Source organism: Ostrea edulis, chromosome 3 (genome assembly GCF_947568905.1).
Source record: "Ostrea edulis chromosome 3, xbOstEdul1.1, whole genome shotgun sequence".
Taxonomy (NCBI): domain Eukaryota; kingdom Metazoa; phylum Mollusca; class Bivalvia; order Ostreida; family Ostreidae; genus Ostrea; species Ostrea edulis.
This window is the reverse complement of record NC_079166.1, coordinates 14130281-14150030: the sequence shown is the minus strand read 5'-3', so window position 1 is coordinate 14150030 and position 19750 is coordinate 14130281. Positions and strand designations below refer to the sequence as shown.

The window sequence follows — 19750 nt, the reverse complement described above, 5'->3', positions numbered from 1 at the left end:
ACAGAATATTATAGAAGATCTTTCAGCATTTCAGGGAGCACAGTGTGGAATGCCTTGAGTCAAAACATAAGAAACTCAACGAGTGTTGCGTGTTTTAAGAGAAATTATCTTAGAGATTATCATCATACTTTTTAAGCTTCATTTTGTATTCTATTTATCTTACATTCATAATTATTTCTTAAGTTTATATGTATTCTACTTCTTTTAATCTGTGTTTATTTTACTAATATCTGCATGTATGTATGTTATATGCAGGATCATATTGAAAACTAGCGTTATCGCTAAATATGTAATCCTGGTTAAATAAAGGTCTTATTATATATAAAAACCCTTACAAACAAAGATACATTGCTGGATCCAGTAAGTGCTCTACCAAGCCCCTATCTTTGCTCCTCACGAAAATGTTAACAGCTGTGAAGGAGAAACTTCAAACTTACTGTGCGACTACATATGCCAGTGGTGTTAATCAAATGTGGATTCTAAAAAATTCTAAAGAACTTTTAGTAAACTTGAAATCACAGAATTTTCCCCAAATCAATAGCATTAAAACCTATGACTTTTCAACACTATACACGACCATTCCTCACGATAAAATAAAGACTAGACTTTTTGACATCATAAACAGTTGCTTCTTCAACAAAAACGGAAAACGGAAATATTCATATCTAGTGATCAGTCATTCAAAAACTTACTTTGTTAAACACCACTCTGATTCCACGCACAAGTACTCTGAAGTTGAAATAAAAAATATGCTAGAGTTCCTCATTGACAATATCTTCGTGGTCTTTAGTGATCAGGTCTTCCAACAGTCTGTTGGAATTCCCATGGGCACGAATTGTGTTCCTTTGTTAGCTGACCTGTTTTTATATTCATATGAAGCAGAATTTATTCAAAAACTTCTACGTGAGAAGAAACAATCGCTGTGACCTTCAATTCGACTTTTAGATATGTCGATTACGTTTTGTCTATTAACAATGATAGCTTTCATTCATATGTCGATTTGACATATCCCTGTGAGCTCGAAATAAAGGACACCACAGAGTCGTCCACTTCTGCTTCATAGTTAGATATTTTATTGAAAGTAGACATTAACGGCAAACTGACAACTCAACTGTATGACAAACGGGGTGATTTCAGCTTCTCCATCGTCAGCTTCCCATATTTGTGTAGCAATATCCCATTATCACCTGCATATGGTGTTTATATATCTCAACTGATTCGATATACAAGAGCTTGTTCTGGATATAGTCAGTTTTTAAATCGAGGTAAGCTACTGACAAACAAGTTCATGGTACAGGGATTTCAACAGTCGCGATTGAAGTCAGCATTTCGAAAATTCTATGGTCGTTATAACGATCTAGTTCGTCAATACAACCTCGCATTGGATCAAATGCTGTCTGACGTGTTTCATACCGATTGTTAAGCCGTTCTTGGTACACTGATTTTGACTGCAGATAACTCCGTTTACCTTATCAGGATATAGGGCTCACGGCGGGTGTGACTGGTCAACAGGGGATGCTTACTCCTCCTAGGCACCTGATCCCACCTTTGGTGTTTCCAGGGGTCCGTGTTTGCCCAACTATCTATTTTGTACTGCTTTTAGCTGTCTATGATGTCAAAAAGTCTATTTAATTTATCGTGAGGAATGGTCGTGTATAGTGTTGAAAAGTCATAGGTTTTAATGCTATTGATTTGTGGAAAATTCTGTGATTTAAAGTTTTGGGAGTCAAGATTTCATGAAAACATTTACCATCATACAAATAATCCAACCTCAAATACCTCTTTTCGTAGACAACAAAAAATTAATGGATCAGGACTCTGGGTACTGCATTTTCATATGGATGCAATGGTAATGTATATAATATAGGATAGAACAAGGGACGTTATTGGCTATATACCGCCGAGATTTTTTTTCATTTTTTCAACTATTACACTATGCTTAATTTCTGATTTTGTTTACACAACTAGGACGTAATCCTTATCCCACTTACATCAAAATGGCGTAATGTTTTATTATGACGTCATGGATATACGCTAAAAATAAGTTCTTTATCGAAATCTGTTGATTTAAAATCAAACATGAATAAACTTTAGCAAAAACAAACGCTTTTACATGAAACAACCAGATTTATATTTTGCACATGCAATTATCCGTTATTAACCTTTTTCGGTATCAATATGGTATCGGTTATTGGCTGCAAACAATATGATTTTTTTTTTAAAAACCGAATGAATGCGGAAATCGACTGTTTTCGATACGCAAAGTAAATAGTCTGCATGTTATAGTTCTGAAGCAATCTGTTACTTCGTGTCCTGTCAAACAATCAATGCTTTACTTATTTGCCATACAAATAAATACAGACGAGCCACGCAGGCAGATCAAAATTCCACCGCATGATAAATGAGAATTACTCTACTTTCGTTTTAAAGGCCACGAGAATATGTTTAGATGACCTGTCTTTTCAAAATGAAAATATCTAAAAAAAAAAAAAAAAAAAAAAAAAAAAAAAAAAAAATGAAAAAAATCAAATCAGAGACATTTGCAGGAATGTGTATTTATTGTCTTTGTTTTAAAAAAATCGGACAAAATTGGTTCATTTTCGGCAATAATGGGTAGTGATAAGTTTTACCACTACATTTCAATATCTAGAGCTAGATAGTTGGGATGTCTATTACTTTTGTCGCTAAATTTATACTTTATTAAATATTCAATACAAATGTATAAATATATCAAATGCAATGCTTAAAACTTAATACTAATACTATTGATGTGTTTGGGCAGGTATTTTTTAAGCAGTAGTCGTACATCAATTTTAACGTATGTATATGATGCATGTTGAAATAAAACATTATTGCATTAGTATTGATTCCAAAGGTTCTTAAACGTTTTAAAATTAAGAATAAACTAAAAGGAAATCATAATTTGTTTCTTCAAGCGAGATGCGGTTTCTTTAAAACGTCAAGCACCTGTTATCGATTTGAAAGTTCGACCATTGTTGTGGCCAATTTTTCTTTATATCACAAATGTGATATTTAACAAAGGCAGTTGTGCAGGATGTATATATAATTATTCAGGCACGTAGTATCAGGGAGGGGGTCGCCCCTCCCGCAGTTTTGTTGTTGTTCCTAATGTCGACTATTTCCTTGCAATGGGAATTTGACCAGCCTAATGACACTCCTAACTTTAACCAATCTTATGAAATATCCATGTGTTGTGAAGATTGCTACTAAAATTTTATATAAACATTGATGCACATTTTCCATCCAGGATTAAGAAAAATGGGGTAACCGTAAGATGATGTAGACACCTAGTACATTCTCTCTCTCTCTCTCTCTCTCTCTCTCTCTCTCTCTCTCTCTCTCTCCAGATACCTTTATTAGATCAACATTTTTTAAAAGTAATAGCTTAATGGATCTTGTTATACAATGTATCTCTATAGGTCCTGGAATGATGCCAGTTTTTAACTTAACACGTTTGTCAAACCGTGCGAAAACAGAAAGAGCATCAATCGCATTATGTACAGCACGCAGCCTGTAAAAACTTAATTCCTTCAATAAAATCTTAAAGTTTAGAATTTAAAAAGCGGTAGAAATGCATAATTAACGACATGACAACTAAGTTTCTATTATCTACCATTCAGTAAAGGTTCTATTTTGTGAAGCCAGTTCGTTATACATAGAAATTCTTTGCTATTGCAAACGCTGAATGACCAGTGAATATACCCCGCAGCTATCAAATCAGTACTATACATTACAGTGTGCTCCAATGTTACAACGTCAAACATAGTAAAATTCATCATCATTAATTCCCTTCAGTATTGCAAAACCCCATCATCACTAACTCCCTACAATATTGCAATATCCCATCATCACTAACTCCCTACAATATTGTAATATCCCATCATCACTAACTCCCTACAATATTGTAATATCTCATCATCGCTAACTCCCTATGATATTGTAATATCCCATCATCACTAACTCCCTACAATATTGTAATATCTCATCATCACTAACTCCCTATAATATTGTAATATCCCATCATTACTAACTCCCTATAATATTGTAATATCCCATCATCACTAACTCCCTACAATATTGTAATATCCTATCATCACTAACTCCCTATACTATTGTAATATCCTATCATCACTAACTCCCTATAATGATATAATATCCCATCATCACTAACTCCGTATAATATTGTAATATCCCATCATCACTAACTTCTTAAAATATTGTAATATCCCATCATCACTAACGCCCTATAATATTGTAATATCCCATCATCACTAACTCCCTATAATATTGTAATATCCCATCATCACTAAATCCCTACAATATTGTAATATATCCCATCATCACTAACTCCCTATAATATTGTAATATCCTATCATCATTAACTCCCTATAATGATATAATATCCCATCATCACTAACTTCGTATAATATTGTAATATCCCATCATCACTAACTCCTTATATTGTAATATCCCATCATCACTAACTCCCTAAAATATTGTAATATCCCATCATCACTAACTCCCTATACTATTGTAATATATCCCATCATCACTAACTCCCTATACTGATGTAATATCCTATCATCACTAACTCCCTACAATAGTGTAGCATCCCATTATCACTAACTCCCTACAATATTGTAATAACCCATCATCACTAACTCCCTATAATGATATAATAGTGTAGAGATCTTGCCCCTTTCAATGTTTCCATAACCACTGTACTATTATATTAAAACTATTTCTATAAAAGAAGAAAAATAAACATATGGTAGGCAATTTATCTCCCATGTATGTTTCAATATCTTATAGTTTTCGATGGGTCTTAATTCCTCATAAAATCCCATCTGTAGACAAAAATGACTAGAATTTCCATTATTGTCCCATTCTCATGTAGTTATCTATTCAATTAAATAGCATGACGGTAGTGCCAAGTCTAAATGTGTAACACACTCTTGGATTATCTTACCAAGTTTAGTCAAGTTTATTGATTGATTGATTGATTGTTTTGAAGTTTTCCGCCACATTCAACAATTTTCCAGTTATATGGTGGCGCCCAGTTTTTATTGGTGGAAGAGAGAACTCAGATACAATGTACCTGGGAAGAGACCACCGACCTTCCGAAAGTAAACTGGAAAACTTTCTCACTCACCGGCGCGAGCGGCATTCGAACCCGCGCCGACAGAGGTGAGAGGCCGTGTGATTTTGAGTGCAATGCTCTAACCACTCGGCCACGGAGGCCCCTTCAAGTTTATTGAAACCTTAATCAACATCTCAGTGGTATAATACAATTCTATGACAATCAAGTCAAGTTATTATCCCTATGAACTATGAATTGATAATACGAGAATTTCTAAAGGTCCTCGAATGAATACAATGTTAATCCTAATTTCTTTTCAAGTTGCAAGAAACCAAATTACATTAGTTGCATGTATCATATTTAGGTCCAACCACTAGATTTGGATAATTCACTAAACAGTGGCATGTGGAGGAACTCTCTAATTTTGTTCTCTACAAGATCCCAGCAGTTACAGGCGTCCATTACATTGTTGAAGGGGTTGGCTGGATCCATCACATAGTAGGAGTAACCACTGAAAATCCAAGCAATCTGCATTTAATTCAAACCACATTCTAGACTTTCATTCATACACATCTTTCAAATCTACCATCTTATTCAAATGTGCATCACTTTTGCTCAATGTAAAACTTATACGGTACCAATTTTGATGCACCAGATGCACGTCCAAGACATTTGATTTAACTTAATCACAATACCTTTGGAGTAGGAATACTTATGACAAATTATCCTTCCTGAATATTTCTGTCCCAATGAGATGATTAGCTTTTGATATTGATCAATAATTTTCAGAAAACACTCGGTGATGTGGGCTTATTTTCAGACATTTAAATCTAACACAAGTGTGTTTACTCTCGACATAATGAACACCGTTGAATGATGATGAAATTCAAGTTATTATTAGAAAGCATTTTTTTCTGCACTGAGATTGTTTGACGTGTTTCATGCAAGGTCGATTGTTAGGTCGTTCTTTATGCACTGATTTTGACTACGGGTTACTCCTGTTTACTGTACGGTGCACCGAAAATTTCGATGTACCGCGATTCAGACTATTCGATTCGATGCACTGGTTTGATATTCCGGATTTTGGTTCAATTCGGTTTAAATTTTACATGCACACCAAAACAACAAATATGGCGTCCGAGTGATGTGCAGAAGATGTGAATTTTTATGCAAGAGAGATTTAAATCACTACTGTACTGAGATTTAGCATTTTCACCACTCAGATTATGGTCGGTAAATCACTGAAGTTTATCTATACATGTCATATAACATTTCTATCTGGAATGAAATCAACATCGTAGATGATACACAGATTGAATGTGTTGACAGTTAATATAAGGAACGAAGGAGAGATTTTCAAAAACTCTGAATTAATAAAATTATTGATTTTGACACATAAATGAGAACAATATCATATACATTTTAGATTGTCTATCTATAGATTTGTTACATAATCCAAAAATTATGTTTCACATTAATATAACAAATTTTATTAGACTTCATGATTTCTTTTTTCTATCAAAGTTGTAATATGCAGTCATATATAGATGTGCTGTTTACAAATTACGACATATAGTTATACAAAACTTGAATGAAATCAAATCAAATATGCTACTCATTAAAATTGTTATTTTTTGTGCTTTCAACAGATAAATTGGACCTAACATGAACCGAATCGACAAAAAATCGAATCGTGCTGTTCTGAATCGAAACCGAACCGAATCTAGCAAACCCTGAATCGTCCCAGCCCTACAAGATATAGGGCTCACGGTAGGTTATACCGGTCAACAAGGGATGTTTCCTCCTCTTAGGCACCTGATCCCACCTTTGGTACATTTGTATGGCCAGGGGTCCATGTTTACCCAACACTTAATTATATATACCTTATAGGAGTTACGAGATTGATCATTGTTCGTTATCTTCACCTTTTGATCTGCTCTTGTTAACGTAGTTCCACAACTCCTGTGACGTCATAAGATTTTGCAAAGTCAATAATTTAATGACTGGAACATAAATTTTGTTGGAGTCTTTTTCAATAGTTATTGTAAAAAATCTTGTTAGCCATAAAGTATTTCTAAAGTCTTAGTTATATTTGAATAGTCAATGATGTGTTTCAAAATATTGAATCCAAGGACAATAACTCTGTTTTCATTAAATCATTTATCAAGTCCATTATGCAATAGATTTCCTATATTTTTCACAAAGATTTTGCCAAGGTGATAAGGAATTATTATTTGTTTCTTTTCATGAAATTACATAAAATTTTAATCCATGAGTGGTTTTGAATAGCTCAGTTGTATGGTGCCAGACTTAGGTTTTTTATGGGGGTATACATACTCTGGAAGCTATAGATTTGAAATTATTACGGACAGATATGGATTTTTTTTTCATAAATAACTATAACAGATGTACATCTACTAATATAAGCAGAAAAAATGATATGTAAACCATGCTATAAGGAAATTGTGTCCATATTTGTTTGTTTTTTAACATTTTGGAGAATAAGGCTAATTCAATAATTTTGCACTTATTATACTAAAACTTGATGAACATATTGAAAATGACATGTGTTTTAGTTATTGACATGTTTCCTGATAAATAAATGCAATTTAAATTTTTTTGTTTTGTTTTTATTTTAAAATAACAACAGATAACTGTTTCCAATGAATTTCATAAAAATCTACATAGGGGTACATTACTTCAGTAGTGTCTGTAATGAAAATAAATATGGAAATCCTTAACTAATTTGCCTTTTCTCATTACTCTGAATGTTAATCTATTGATTCTAAACAAAAAAATGCTACCTAAACCCCAAACATCCAGGACTAAGGACCCACCTTAAATTGAGACAAAAATCCAATTCTCTTAAAATATGTGTGGTAAATGGTTACTTTTATCTCATATTTTCATGAAGAGAAAGTTAATATAACTTTTTATGATAAAATATAATTTTTTTTAAAAACTAAAACTTGGGGAAATGAATAGTAAATAAACTACGTATTGTCATGTATAAAACTGTCTCACGATCTTCTTATTAAGATGTTATGTAATATATTGTAGATGTGGAAGTTGTGAAAAGTACCTAATAGATCAAGTGCTAGACCTCCCACCATTTCACAAATTCCTAGATCCGCCTATATAGTACATATATTCGCAATGTTTTGTGTTTAAACTGTTAAACGCATAGGTGATTGCAGTATAGCTAAAATGTATTTAAACGTAATGAAGTTTTGTGAACATATGCAATAAATTTTGCATTTTCGCGCCAAATTCAGTTGCGAAAAATACAAAATGTCAGCTGGGTGGATGGATGATTGGGTGGATAGATAGATAGATAGATAGATAGATAGATCACTGTTTATATATTTCCTTTCATTGTCCCATAGCAAAATATATACCATTTAGATAACTTGTTTTAGTTCATTTTCACTATAATTGAATGCATGTCTGTTACACGAATCCACATTCTATTGTAGATAGCTTAATGTATTCTAATCTACAATCATTTAATAATGGCATGATGTAATCTTTTATCAATGCTATACATTGTACGTATTTTTAAAGTCCTTTATCTGTTTTAGCAACTTGAAGCATGCCAATCTATACAAAACGTTAAAGTTATTCCTGTCTATGAACCATACGGAAAACATCAAATATCGCCCTATACACAACAATACTACCTGCATTTTAAAACTATATAATCACTTTAATGACATGTTCCACAATTCAGAATATAAAGTGTTCTATTTTGTGCAACCAATTTCTTATCATATACAAAATAATTATTATAAAATCAAGTTCGATGTAGAATCAATGCGTGACCATCAAATATCAAAGCTTGAAATACAGTTGCCTTTGATATCAATTAAAAGGACTGAACATGTACAGTGTAACGTGCTTTACAGGGGAAACCATACAATGAATACTGAACGTAATATGTGTATTTAAGCTGTAATATATGTGGGAATTTAGCATATATAGAGAGACACAGAGTGGGATGTAGATGAGAAAGAGAACTAGTCATAGGGTAAATTTCATTCTAGAAGTACATACTGAGAATGAAATATACAGCCGGTCGTTTTCTATGAAAAGCACTAACTCCCTTCTGATGTTCCTTTGTAATTTAATGATGTGTATATATCATTATGTGGTGTGGTTCTCTCATTATGTCATGTAAACAGCAGTAACACTACTCTATAGGCCGTTAAACAGCAGTAACATTACTCTAGAGGCAGTTTTCCGGGTGAAAATCTCACTCTGGAGACAGTATTCTGGGAGGGGTCCCACTCTAGACCCTGTTTTCGAGTGTTGTACTTTAGAGACAGTTTTACTGGGGGGTTTATCTAATGCCAGTTATTGAGAGGGGGTAAGTCGAAAATCCTACTCTGTAAGACTGGTAATCACCTCGTTGCAATTATTTCTGGAGTTGTAAAAATAAAGAGTACGATGCTGAAAATAAAATGCAAGTACCCAAAATCAATTCAACAAGAACTCACAGGTGTATATGATACATGTATTTTATTCAGCTCTGGTATCTAAAAGTAATACCTACTTCATACATACATCATGTAATACAAACAAAACATGAAATATTATGGAAATATGCAATATAAGAAGTTGGAAGCATACAGTCAATAGTTAAGGATATACACACAATCTAGCTTGTTTCATGTCATATTCATTTACCCTGCGATATATTTCAAGTCATGGTTGTGTAATGATTGGGAACCACAGGTATGTAGTCACTACTACATGTACTTATTATAAAGAACTATCGACAAGTTTTCAATTGAATACTTCTTTGTTTCTTTACTGTTTCTTGTCAGATCTTCTTTTAATAGCAGAAAACCTATATTGTAGTAATGATCTTGATGTTGTGCGTGACTTCCCTGAGACGCAGTATTTGTGTTTTAAGATTCTCTCTTGCGTTTATGTGATATCCTATTAATACATATCATAAAATGTTTCACTGTTGAGCTATCACTATATGCTGTCAACAAGGACAAAACAAAAATGATCGAGATATTTTGTACAATTTGTTCAATTTCACATTTTGTTCTGAACTAATAGATTTAAAACAACCTTTAGCATGTCAACATGCCATTCAGGGCCCTTAACAGGTCATAAGAACATCTTGAACATGCATCTTTTATGCAATATATTGTACATCTATTCAAATGAATTATTTTCACTAAAATGACTTTTATCAATTATCATTGCACTTTCTTTTTTTCAAATCCATGTTTATACATTTATTGCATGTTAGTGAGGGAGATATGAAGATTTATTCACCCAATTTTCTTGGGTGAATAAATCTTCATATCTCCCGAACATTCATGCAATAAATTGTTTATTATACCGAAACAAAGCAAGACCACAAAATTGCCTTTGAGATTGGAGTCCGCTCATCTATACATTGTACATGTATGTAGCTGAGATTGCCCTAACGGTAACACCGCGCCTCAACGAATTAGAAGGTACAAACTGCGAAATAGAGTGATATGATAACTAGTTTTTGTTTTACCATTCTCCTTGAATGCTGATTTACTTGCTTGTTTTTGTATCAACCAAAACCAGGCGATTTAACTGTGTATCAGAGACCCGCATATTTTGTGCCTTACGAATTATGGAAGTAGAATGACTCGGACTTATTGTGACGTCACAATACATTTCGTCGTCTTTGACGTTAAATTTATGGAAAATGCACGAGGCTGCCCAAGCGGTAAATATGATAGGGAGATATGATGTTTTGAGAGGGAGATATGAAGTTTTGTTATCCCTGGCATGTGACCGTCTATACCAATCAGATTATGCGTTGCATTGAATTCTCATACTGAGGTATAATAATAGAGTGATCTTTTCATATAGGTGCAATTTGAAAGCTTTGAATGTAAACTATCACGGTTGCTCATTAAACCCTCTGTCATGTGATTGTTAATATACTAATGAAATAACTTTTAGTTTTGTAAATACATGAGGATATGAATTGCGACGCTTCTTGCTGACATACTCATGAAGTGAAGAGAACCAACAACAATACAATTCCAACGTGATAGTATCTACATGTAGGAACGGGGGAAATATTTCACATTACATAATATGACTACTAGTAGTACTAGATCTCATCTCATGGCCATCTTTATGGAAGTTAAAATTTGCTTTTCAATGATAAGCACAAGCTTAATTACAGACAGGAATTGTATAAATGTTTTGAAATTTCATCATACATTCATCTTCTCAATCTAATTTCTGTTTACCACAGCTTTTATTTCAAAATCGCATTGCAATATGTATGATTTAAAACTTGTTTCATAATAGACAATCAATCATAAGATGACAAAAAAGTTTACATACACCTTTATTAAATCAATCTTATCTTTATGCATCTTGATATAAATGTATGTATCTTATATAGCTACTGGAATGATGCCCACGTTTAACTGATCACGTTTATATTTGCCAATAAAACCTCATGAAAACAGAAAGTGAATACAAGTATATTGCAATGAGTGCATACACCTTCCTTGAATAATATGCGTCATAAATGATTATAACTTAAACTTTGGAATTTACTGAGCGGTAGTAATGTAGAAGCTCTATTCTCGTAGAATTTGTATTAACTACCGTCCAGTACGTAAAGTTTTATTTTGTTTTATTGTAGACCCAGGCACTGAAGGATACAGAAAATATACTCGAAAGCTATAGAATGTCACACTCACGTCAATATCAAACATAGTATAAATACTTGCATTATCTTTACATTGTATCTATAATTCAAGTAAATAGCATACATGTAACTATACTGTCCAGTCTAAAAATGTATAACACTCTTGGATTGTATTCCAAAGTCAAAGTATTATCAATGTAATTTCACAAAATGTAACTTTGTAGGGATCTGAAATGAATAAAAATGCTTTCAAGTTGCAAGAAACCAAATGAGAGTAGTTACATGTATTATATATTTAGATCCATCCAATAGAGGTGGATAATCCACTAAACAATGGTTTGGGGAGGAATTGTCTAGCGTTGCTCTCTACGAGGTCCAAGCAGTCACAGTTGTCCATTACATTGTTGTAGGGGTTGGCTGGATCCATCACATAGCAGGAGTCATCACTGAAAACCCAAGGAATTTGCATAGAGTTCAAACCACCATTCTAGATTTTCATTCATACAAATTCTTCAAATTCGCCACGTTATTCAAATGTGAATTACTTTTTCCTGAATGCTGTTCGAAGAAATGTGATTTAACTTAATTATAACTTCTCATATTATTCTACAAAACAATCACCTGATGTATTTGTCGGAATTGTAATTAGTATTCCATGCACGTTTCAATTTCTTGCAATTTGCAATGGCCAACAGTACATGGTAAAACCCTTTCCTCAGGTCAAAATTGACTGGTCTTTCAGCGTCTTCCCATTCCCCAATTGTTATCAATTCCAGAAGATAAGAGGACGGCAGTCGTTTCTTCCCGGTGCTTTCCTATCAATACAAAATGCGATGAAACATTCATAAAACGTAAATGACTAACTTTATATCAAATGTAGTATTTATATATTACAGATTTTCTAGTGTGACATTACTTCAAAGCAGGTTTTCCTCCAGTATTTGATTAAGCGTATCAAAGTTTTCACTTTCGTCGGAACACCGGAAACAAACGAAATCTGTAGCGGGGCTAGTGCCGCGGAATAAAATTTATGTAAAGATGATGACTGGTCGCTCATCATCTTGTAAATTTCTCTTTTGGTTTCTGTAAAAATGAATGTTAATCTTGAAACTGATTTCTGATTTTTTCCTTGGGTATCTGGGTTAGAATGTGTCCTCAGTAATCCGTGTTTGTCATAAGAGGCGACTAAATGGGACGGTATTTCGGATGAGACCGGGAAATCAGAGGCCCCGTGTCACAGCAGATGTGGTACGAGAAAGATCCCTCCCTGCTCAAAGACCATAAATGCCGATCATAAGCCTAAATTTTGCATCCCTTCACCGGCAATGGTGACGTCTCCATATGAGTGAAATATTATCAAGCGCGACGTAAAACAATATACAATCAATCAATGAATCTAGCAAGAGGTGCATGGGACATATTGCTCACCCGAGCCATTGTTCAGCTGTTGTTATTTTAAAAAGATTTTTCATCAATCTTTATTACCATAAAAACTTTTGTGCCTATATTATGGTCCCGACCTAGCTCAAAAGGATGATAACATCACTTAAAATTAATTCATGTAACACAGAAATGCTTCAAAGCCAATATAATTAACATGGTCTTGCTGTTCTGGATAAGACCAAGGTCATAGATCATGAGATGACACAAGAGACCTTGCCATAGGAAATATATATACAATATATAAAAGGTATATCTTAAATTATTGAGGAGATATTGAATAGGTCAGGCTTTTATTAAAAGTAGGTTAAACTTCAGATCAAGGTCACTGGGTTAAACACTGAAGTAAATAAAGGTCTTCTCATAAAAATCTTTATATAGATATATAAACTTTTCCTAAAATAATTTAGGAGATATCGATTATGGCAGGCTTTTAAAGAAATAAGGTCACGACCACATGTATAACAAGGTTAAATATCTATATATATACGAAATATGAAAGTCATACCTTGAATACTTCTGAAAATATCTAATTGATTGATCTTTCTTAAAATAGGTAAAATTTTAAGGTCAAAGGTTATAGTATGAAATAAAAGGTATTATATAAGAAATTTATGTACAAAACATTGAAGATCTTTCTTAAATACTTCAGGAGATATTGAATAGGTCAGATTTTTAAAAGTAAGTCCAACGCCAGGTCAAGGTCAAGAGGTCAAACTTCACAAAACAAGGTCTTGCCATAAAGAATATATATACAAGCTGTTTTGCTCAGGTGAGCTAAAGATGGTTATCATTATAAATAGTCATAAGAGCAAATATCGAGAGGAACTCACTGTTATTCTGATTATGCAGTACTGGTTCTTTAATTACTGTATAATGAACATAGTGTTGGTTCTATTACATACATACTTGTTCCTAGAACATTAACACTTGGTAGAATGTCAACGTGATGAGTATGACCGGCGTGACATGACAGCGACACTTGGACAGCGTGGGGAGTAGTTTTCTCCACAGTACAACCACCGTGAGTGCCGAGGTACCGCATCATCCTGTCAAGAATACTTTTTAGAGAGTCGCACAGGTCAGATATGGAGTCAAAATGCTGCAAAAATACAACCAGGTCCGCATCTGACTTTCCTTTTACCGCCGTGCCCTTTCCAAGTGACCCACTCTGTAATTAATATCTTTTTATTTTCATGTCTGAAATAATATAAATAATATGCTTATTCTAATCTATGTACATGAGCTTACCTTGATAATTTCTGATGGTCTCAATTCATCGGGAAAGTTGTTTTTCATGAATTGGCAAAGACGATGAACTACTGCTTTACAACTGGCGTTGTATTCTGTATCCGGTTCGATTTCTTTCCTCACAAATGTGTCTAAATCGCTTGCTGTTACCGTGTTGAGGGAAGAACTGGGTGGTGGGTATGACACACTACTTTGTGTAAGGTGCATTGAATAATCGTAGAACATCTGTTGAATTGATCCATGTTTCATGTTGTCATGCTGAGTTTTATGTGCTGGTGCCCGAAATCGACGTTGTGGTATGCATATGCTACATACTTCAGGAAACATTTCAGGATTTCGTCTCCGATATTCAAAAGAATATGTTCTCGTCATTGCTATTTTGTGCTGTTACTCTAAAAACTGGAAAACCCCGCCTCATCAAAGTTCATTTGACCTTGTTATTAAGGTTATAAATACAACAAACGCCTGTCTGGTGAAAATTAAGGCGGTTATAAATTATCAGTCCTATTGACAATATTTTAGGAAAGACAGTTGACAATAATTGTATTCAAATGAAAAACAAAATCTCACAAGATCACAATACCTTGGGAGTATATTTTTATTATCTTACCTGAATACCTCCGTCTCAACGAGATGATTAATTTTTTATATCAATAATTTTCAGAAAACACTCCATGAGGTGTCTCTATTTTTAGACATTTATTTTTAACAAAAGGGTATTTACATTGGACACATTGAAGTCAGATTTATTTTTAATGATGTGAAGCAAAGGTTAATTTCCATTGTCAAAAAATGATGGAAGTCAAGCAGACTAAATTCACATGACTGAGACTTTGGAAGAGATACTCAACGTATTTGATACCAATTCTTATAGGCCAATCCGAAAACATGAGTTATCTTTCCTTGATCCGGAACATAGTGCGCATGCGTAACAGTAGTTTAAAACTTCCGGGTAGTATATTCGAGAAGCGGCATTATCAACAGTGCAGAAGGCCGCAAAGATATTGTTGTATAATTTTACAGCAATCAAGCCAACGAATATGTTAACGTTAATAAAAAAAAAAATCACAATGCATAGGTTTACTTCATACACGTGAAAATAACCAACTTTGCATGTAGAAATAATAGAAAATTAATGTTGTAAGTAGAGGAGGACACCCCCCTCTCCGATAGAATGTTTTATCGTTAAAGTATGCAATTCCCTACGGCGGGCCTGTCCCGAGACGCAGTTAGATTATTCTAACTACCCCCCCCCCCTCTTTCCAAGACTTCACGTGTTTTATGACTGAAATTAGTATATACATATGTACATGTATCATATATTGCATAAATCTCCTCAGGGTCTTTAGCCCGTGTTTTAATGCAGTCAGATTTATAATAAGATATCAGAGGTTGCTTGTTCAATTATAGTACATTCAGCGATAAAAGTTCTGCCACAATGTACGCCTAGGTATGTCGGACTGACACCTCTGGATTCTGAAAATGTCCATCTCCTTCGATTGGCGAGTAAAATTTAACCCAACCTGTACTTATGAGAGGCCACTGACAGATTTCCAGCTGTCTGTCCACTTTTATACAGTTTCAAATACAAGTATAACCATAAAGAAATTCATCGTCACAAACCATTTTTAAACTGACATTTACACATGCAATATTTTGAAAATAAAATAACTATAATTGAACCCGCTGAATTTATAGTCGGCAAGAGTATGTACCTGTAAATACAGCCATTTTGGGTAAAATATTTGGAGTTTTACTCAAATTATTTTGTAAATTTGTGGCAAAAGGGGGTCCTGTTAGCTATTGCAATTTCTGGTATGACACGATACTTGCCTATACATGTATATAATCAAATACATTTCAAGGGGGCTAAAACGAATAAAAGAGGGAATATACAGAGACGTCAAAAACATTCTATTGGGGGTTAAAATTACCTATCCCCCAGAGAGTACATTTGAGAATATGCCCCCCCCCCCCCCGGGATCACACAGGTCTATGAAAAATATATTAATGGAGCAATATTGAACAAAATTAATGATTTTTTTTTAAAACTACCTATTTTACTGCATTTTAAACATATCATTTGTTATTAACAATCCCAGCTTTATGCTGCAGTGTACAAATGATTTGCACACAGAATGAACACGTCCAGGTATTTTGGAGAAAGTTACCCAAACATTTCAGTCTTGTTTATTGGTAATGGTGGAGTAATTTTAGCCCTGATAAAACAATGAGAGCGTTGATTTCCTAATTCAATTGATTTTATTTTTTTGGGAAAGGGAGGGGGATGTTATGCAAGATCTTTGCACGTATCGATCCTCGAAAAAACCCGAGCTTTCAATTGATGAGTTGCGATCATCTCTTGAGAATCAGAAGTTCTGATTTCATGTAAAATAATTATGTCAGTCGTTATTGGAGACATATGTAAACAAATGAATGTCTGCGTGATTTCGAGTTTAATTTTTGAACCCCCTCCTCCCCGAAAAATCACACTCGACTGGATCAAGAAATTCTTTTTTGTTTCCATTAACATTTTCTTACTCTCTCGTACAAATAATTTCAACTGTTTTCGATTTTGAACAGCACCCATACTAATATAACTCTTAAAATATATGTGTAATCTGATTGTGTTACTACACGGAAGTTGTCATATTCACACTAAATGTAAGAATACAAAGAGAGATAACTCACGTCTTCGGAAAGGCCTATTCTTAAAGGTCTTGTGGGTTTTAAAGGGAATCTATATAGTGGGGTTTATGGAATCAAATAATCATAGCTTAATATTTTGAACAAATTATGTCTGTGTATCTAGATATTTGAAGTATGGTATGAAACATTTTATGTCCCGATGTTACAAACAAGGAGACTTTGCTTTGTGTTTGTTTGAGGCAGGCAAAACCTAACAGCAATTTATTTGAAACTTGTCATTCATTATCTAAATGACGCAATAAAAATATACAGTTGTATATACAATATACTGGAAATAATTATATATATGGGACATATCAATTTGGCATCATATTATGCAAGCTGACCCCCTATTGCACTAATATACAAAATATTGATAATAAGAAAATGACTCCAAAATAGCTGCCTGTCCAAGAAAAGGTGAGTAACAACCAACCAAAGGCCACAACCCGATTAAAAATTGGATCCGCTCACCTAAAAACGTATTGCCATTTTATTCAAATTGGTAATGCATTGCGGCTATTTGCTTAATGCAAGGTGAAGATAACGAACAGTGATCAATCTCATAACTCCTACAAGCAATACAAAATAGATAGTTGGGCAAACACGGACCCCTGGACACACCAGAGGTGGGATCAGGTGCCTAGGAGGAGTAATCATCCCCTGTTGACCGGTCACACCCGCCGTGAGTCCTATATCCTGTTCGGCTAAACGGATTTATCCGCAGTCAAAATCAGTGAATAAAATAGGGTTATTGAACTTATATTGGTGAATATTGGCACGAGTTGGCTGTAAAAATGCACGAGCTTGCGAGTGCATTTTGACAGCCAACGAGTGCCAATATTCACCTATATAAGTTCAATAACCCTTTTATTATATAGCTAAAGTATTTAGTTGTTAAATTATATCCCTTTTCACTCAAACTACTCCAAAATAGACGAGAATTCATCAATATTGGCAGTGTGCAATAACAGCATGCATTTCTTAACTGTTCAATATTTAACCCGTCATTAATGAATGAAGCAAACTGATTTTGTAAATGGGGACATAATTTATGTACAGTGAAACATTTTGCTTAAGTAAATATCAAATACCGGCTCTGTCAGATTCGGAGGACCGTCGTCTGCCATTTTGGCTTGTTTACGTCGTTACGGTAACGTCAATATTGAACGCTCATACTCGGAATGTTTCGGGAGCATACAATTTACGCAATGCATGTTAGCGTTCAATAAATTCTCAGGATATTGAACGCTAACATTCTCTAAATTTTACGCAGATTTTATATTAGACTATTTATTAGCTATATAATAAAGCGCGTTATCGCGTTATGACAATTTATTTGTGTACACCGTTGCAGTTATGAGACTGCATCTTTGAAAAAAATAATAACCCATTGCTTATATTTACATTTTGAAACCTTTTTAATGTGGTCATTTTTCATTTATATCTTAAATTTTCCCTGCCTAATTCTTTTGATAAGTAGCGATAAACGGAACAGCCATTAATGAGCAAAACGTAATGTCATAACGTAAAAGAAAAGAGTGCGGAATGCTGAAAAAAAATGATTGTCCAATTCGTGAATTGATTTTCAATTAAATATCACCAAAGTCGACTCCTTAACAAAGATGTACAGTTCATATCTCTTGAAATTTATCTAACTGTAAACAGCGTAGGTATAGTAATTATAGGTGCCAGTCGGCCATGTTAGCATTTCAAGAAATTGAAAGTACAATTACTGAAGAAGAATTGTTGAAAAATCTCGCACTTTAATTTTTTTGTTTTTGTTTTTTTTTGTTTGGTATGTTAACCACATTAGAGGTAAAATCAACTTATCTAGGCATATAATGAGGTGCACTTATGCTGTATGAGACGGGGATTGGTAACAAAGCTTTGTTTTCATTTTGTACACGTGCGACCGAGGACAGGAAGTGGTAATTTTGTTTTCTTTCACATTTGTAAAGCGCTTTAGAGAACTAATGTTGATAGGGCGCTATATAAATCTTTTAATTACAATTACAATAGTAAGGGTCTATACCATTCCACTTCCTGATAAGGGGTAATGAGAATTTTATTAATAAGTGGTATGGTATATACCACCTACTATTATTATTACAACATCATCAGTTCCTGTGGTCCGAGATGCTAGACGACGTGTTCGACAGTTTTCATACGCCTAACAGATTTATAGTGATTCGATCTTTGCAGTTATACGAGGTAGGCAAATATCCTTCAAAACTCACTATGCATTTTATCACAGAATTAAAAAGTGAATGTAAATATTTTGCAATAAACGTAATACTTTGCGTTTTAAAAAGGCAATGTAGTACATATATTCACAAAGTATTGTGTTTAAATTCATAAATAATTGCAATATGATTTTTAAAAATGTATTTAAGCGCCATAAAGTTTTTGTGAATGTATGAAATAAACTTTGCATTTTGTTAGATAGAAAGAGCGATCACTGTTTATTCCATTCAGTTGTATCTTTCTTTTCAAACTCCCATTATATGTACAATTTACATAACTTGTTTTAGTTTATTTTCACTAGATGATTAATCACGCAACAGAAATTTAATGTCTGTTAATTTACTATCATATAATGT

General features: G+C 33.7%; 1 protein-coding gene across 1 annotated transcript in view; it reads right to left on the bottom strand.

The window, feature by feature from the left end:
* The window catches only part of LOC125674827 (uncharacterized), a 31253-nt gene extending 16062 nt beyond the window's left edge, over positions 1 to 15191 (bottom strand). Inside the window, exons 1-6 of the mRNA XM_056159023.1 lie at positions 14460 to 15191; positions 14118 to 14379; positions 12685 to 12851; positions 12390 to 12583; positions 12065 to 12214; positions 5473 to 5612 (exon numbers count right to left, since the gene is read on the bottom strand). Coding sequence (XP_056014998.1) covers positions 5473 to 5612; positions 12065 to 12214; positions 12390 to 12583; positions 12685 to 12851; positions 14118 to 14379; positions 14460 to 14831 — 1285 coding nt within the window. The 5' untranslated portion in view covers positions 14832 to 15191. The remainder of the gene's footprint in view (positions 1 to 5472; positions 5613 to 12064; positions 12215 to 12389; positions 12584 to 12684; positions 12852 to 14117; positions 14380 to 14459) is intronic.
* Positions 15192 to 19750: the final 4559 nt, after the last annotated feature.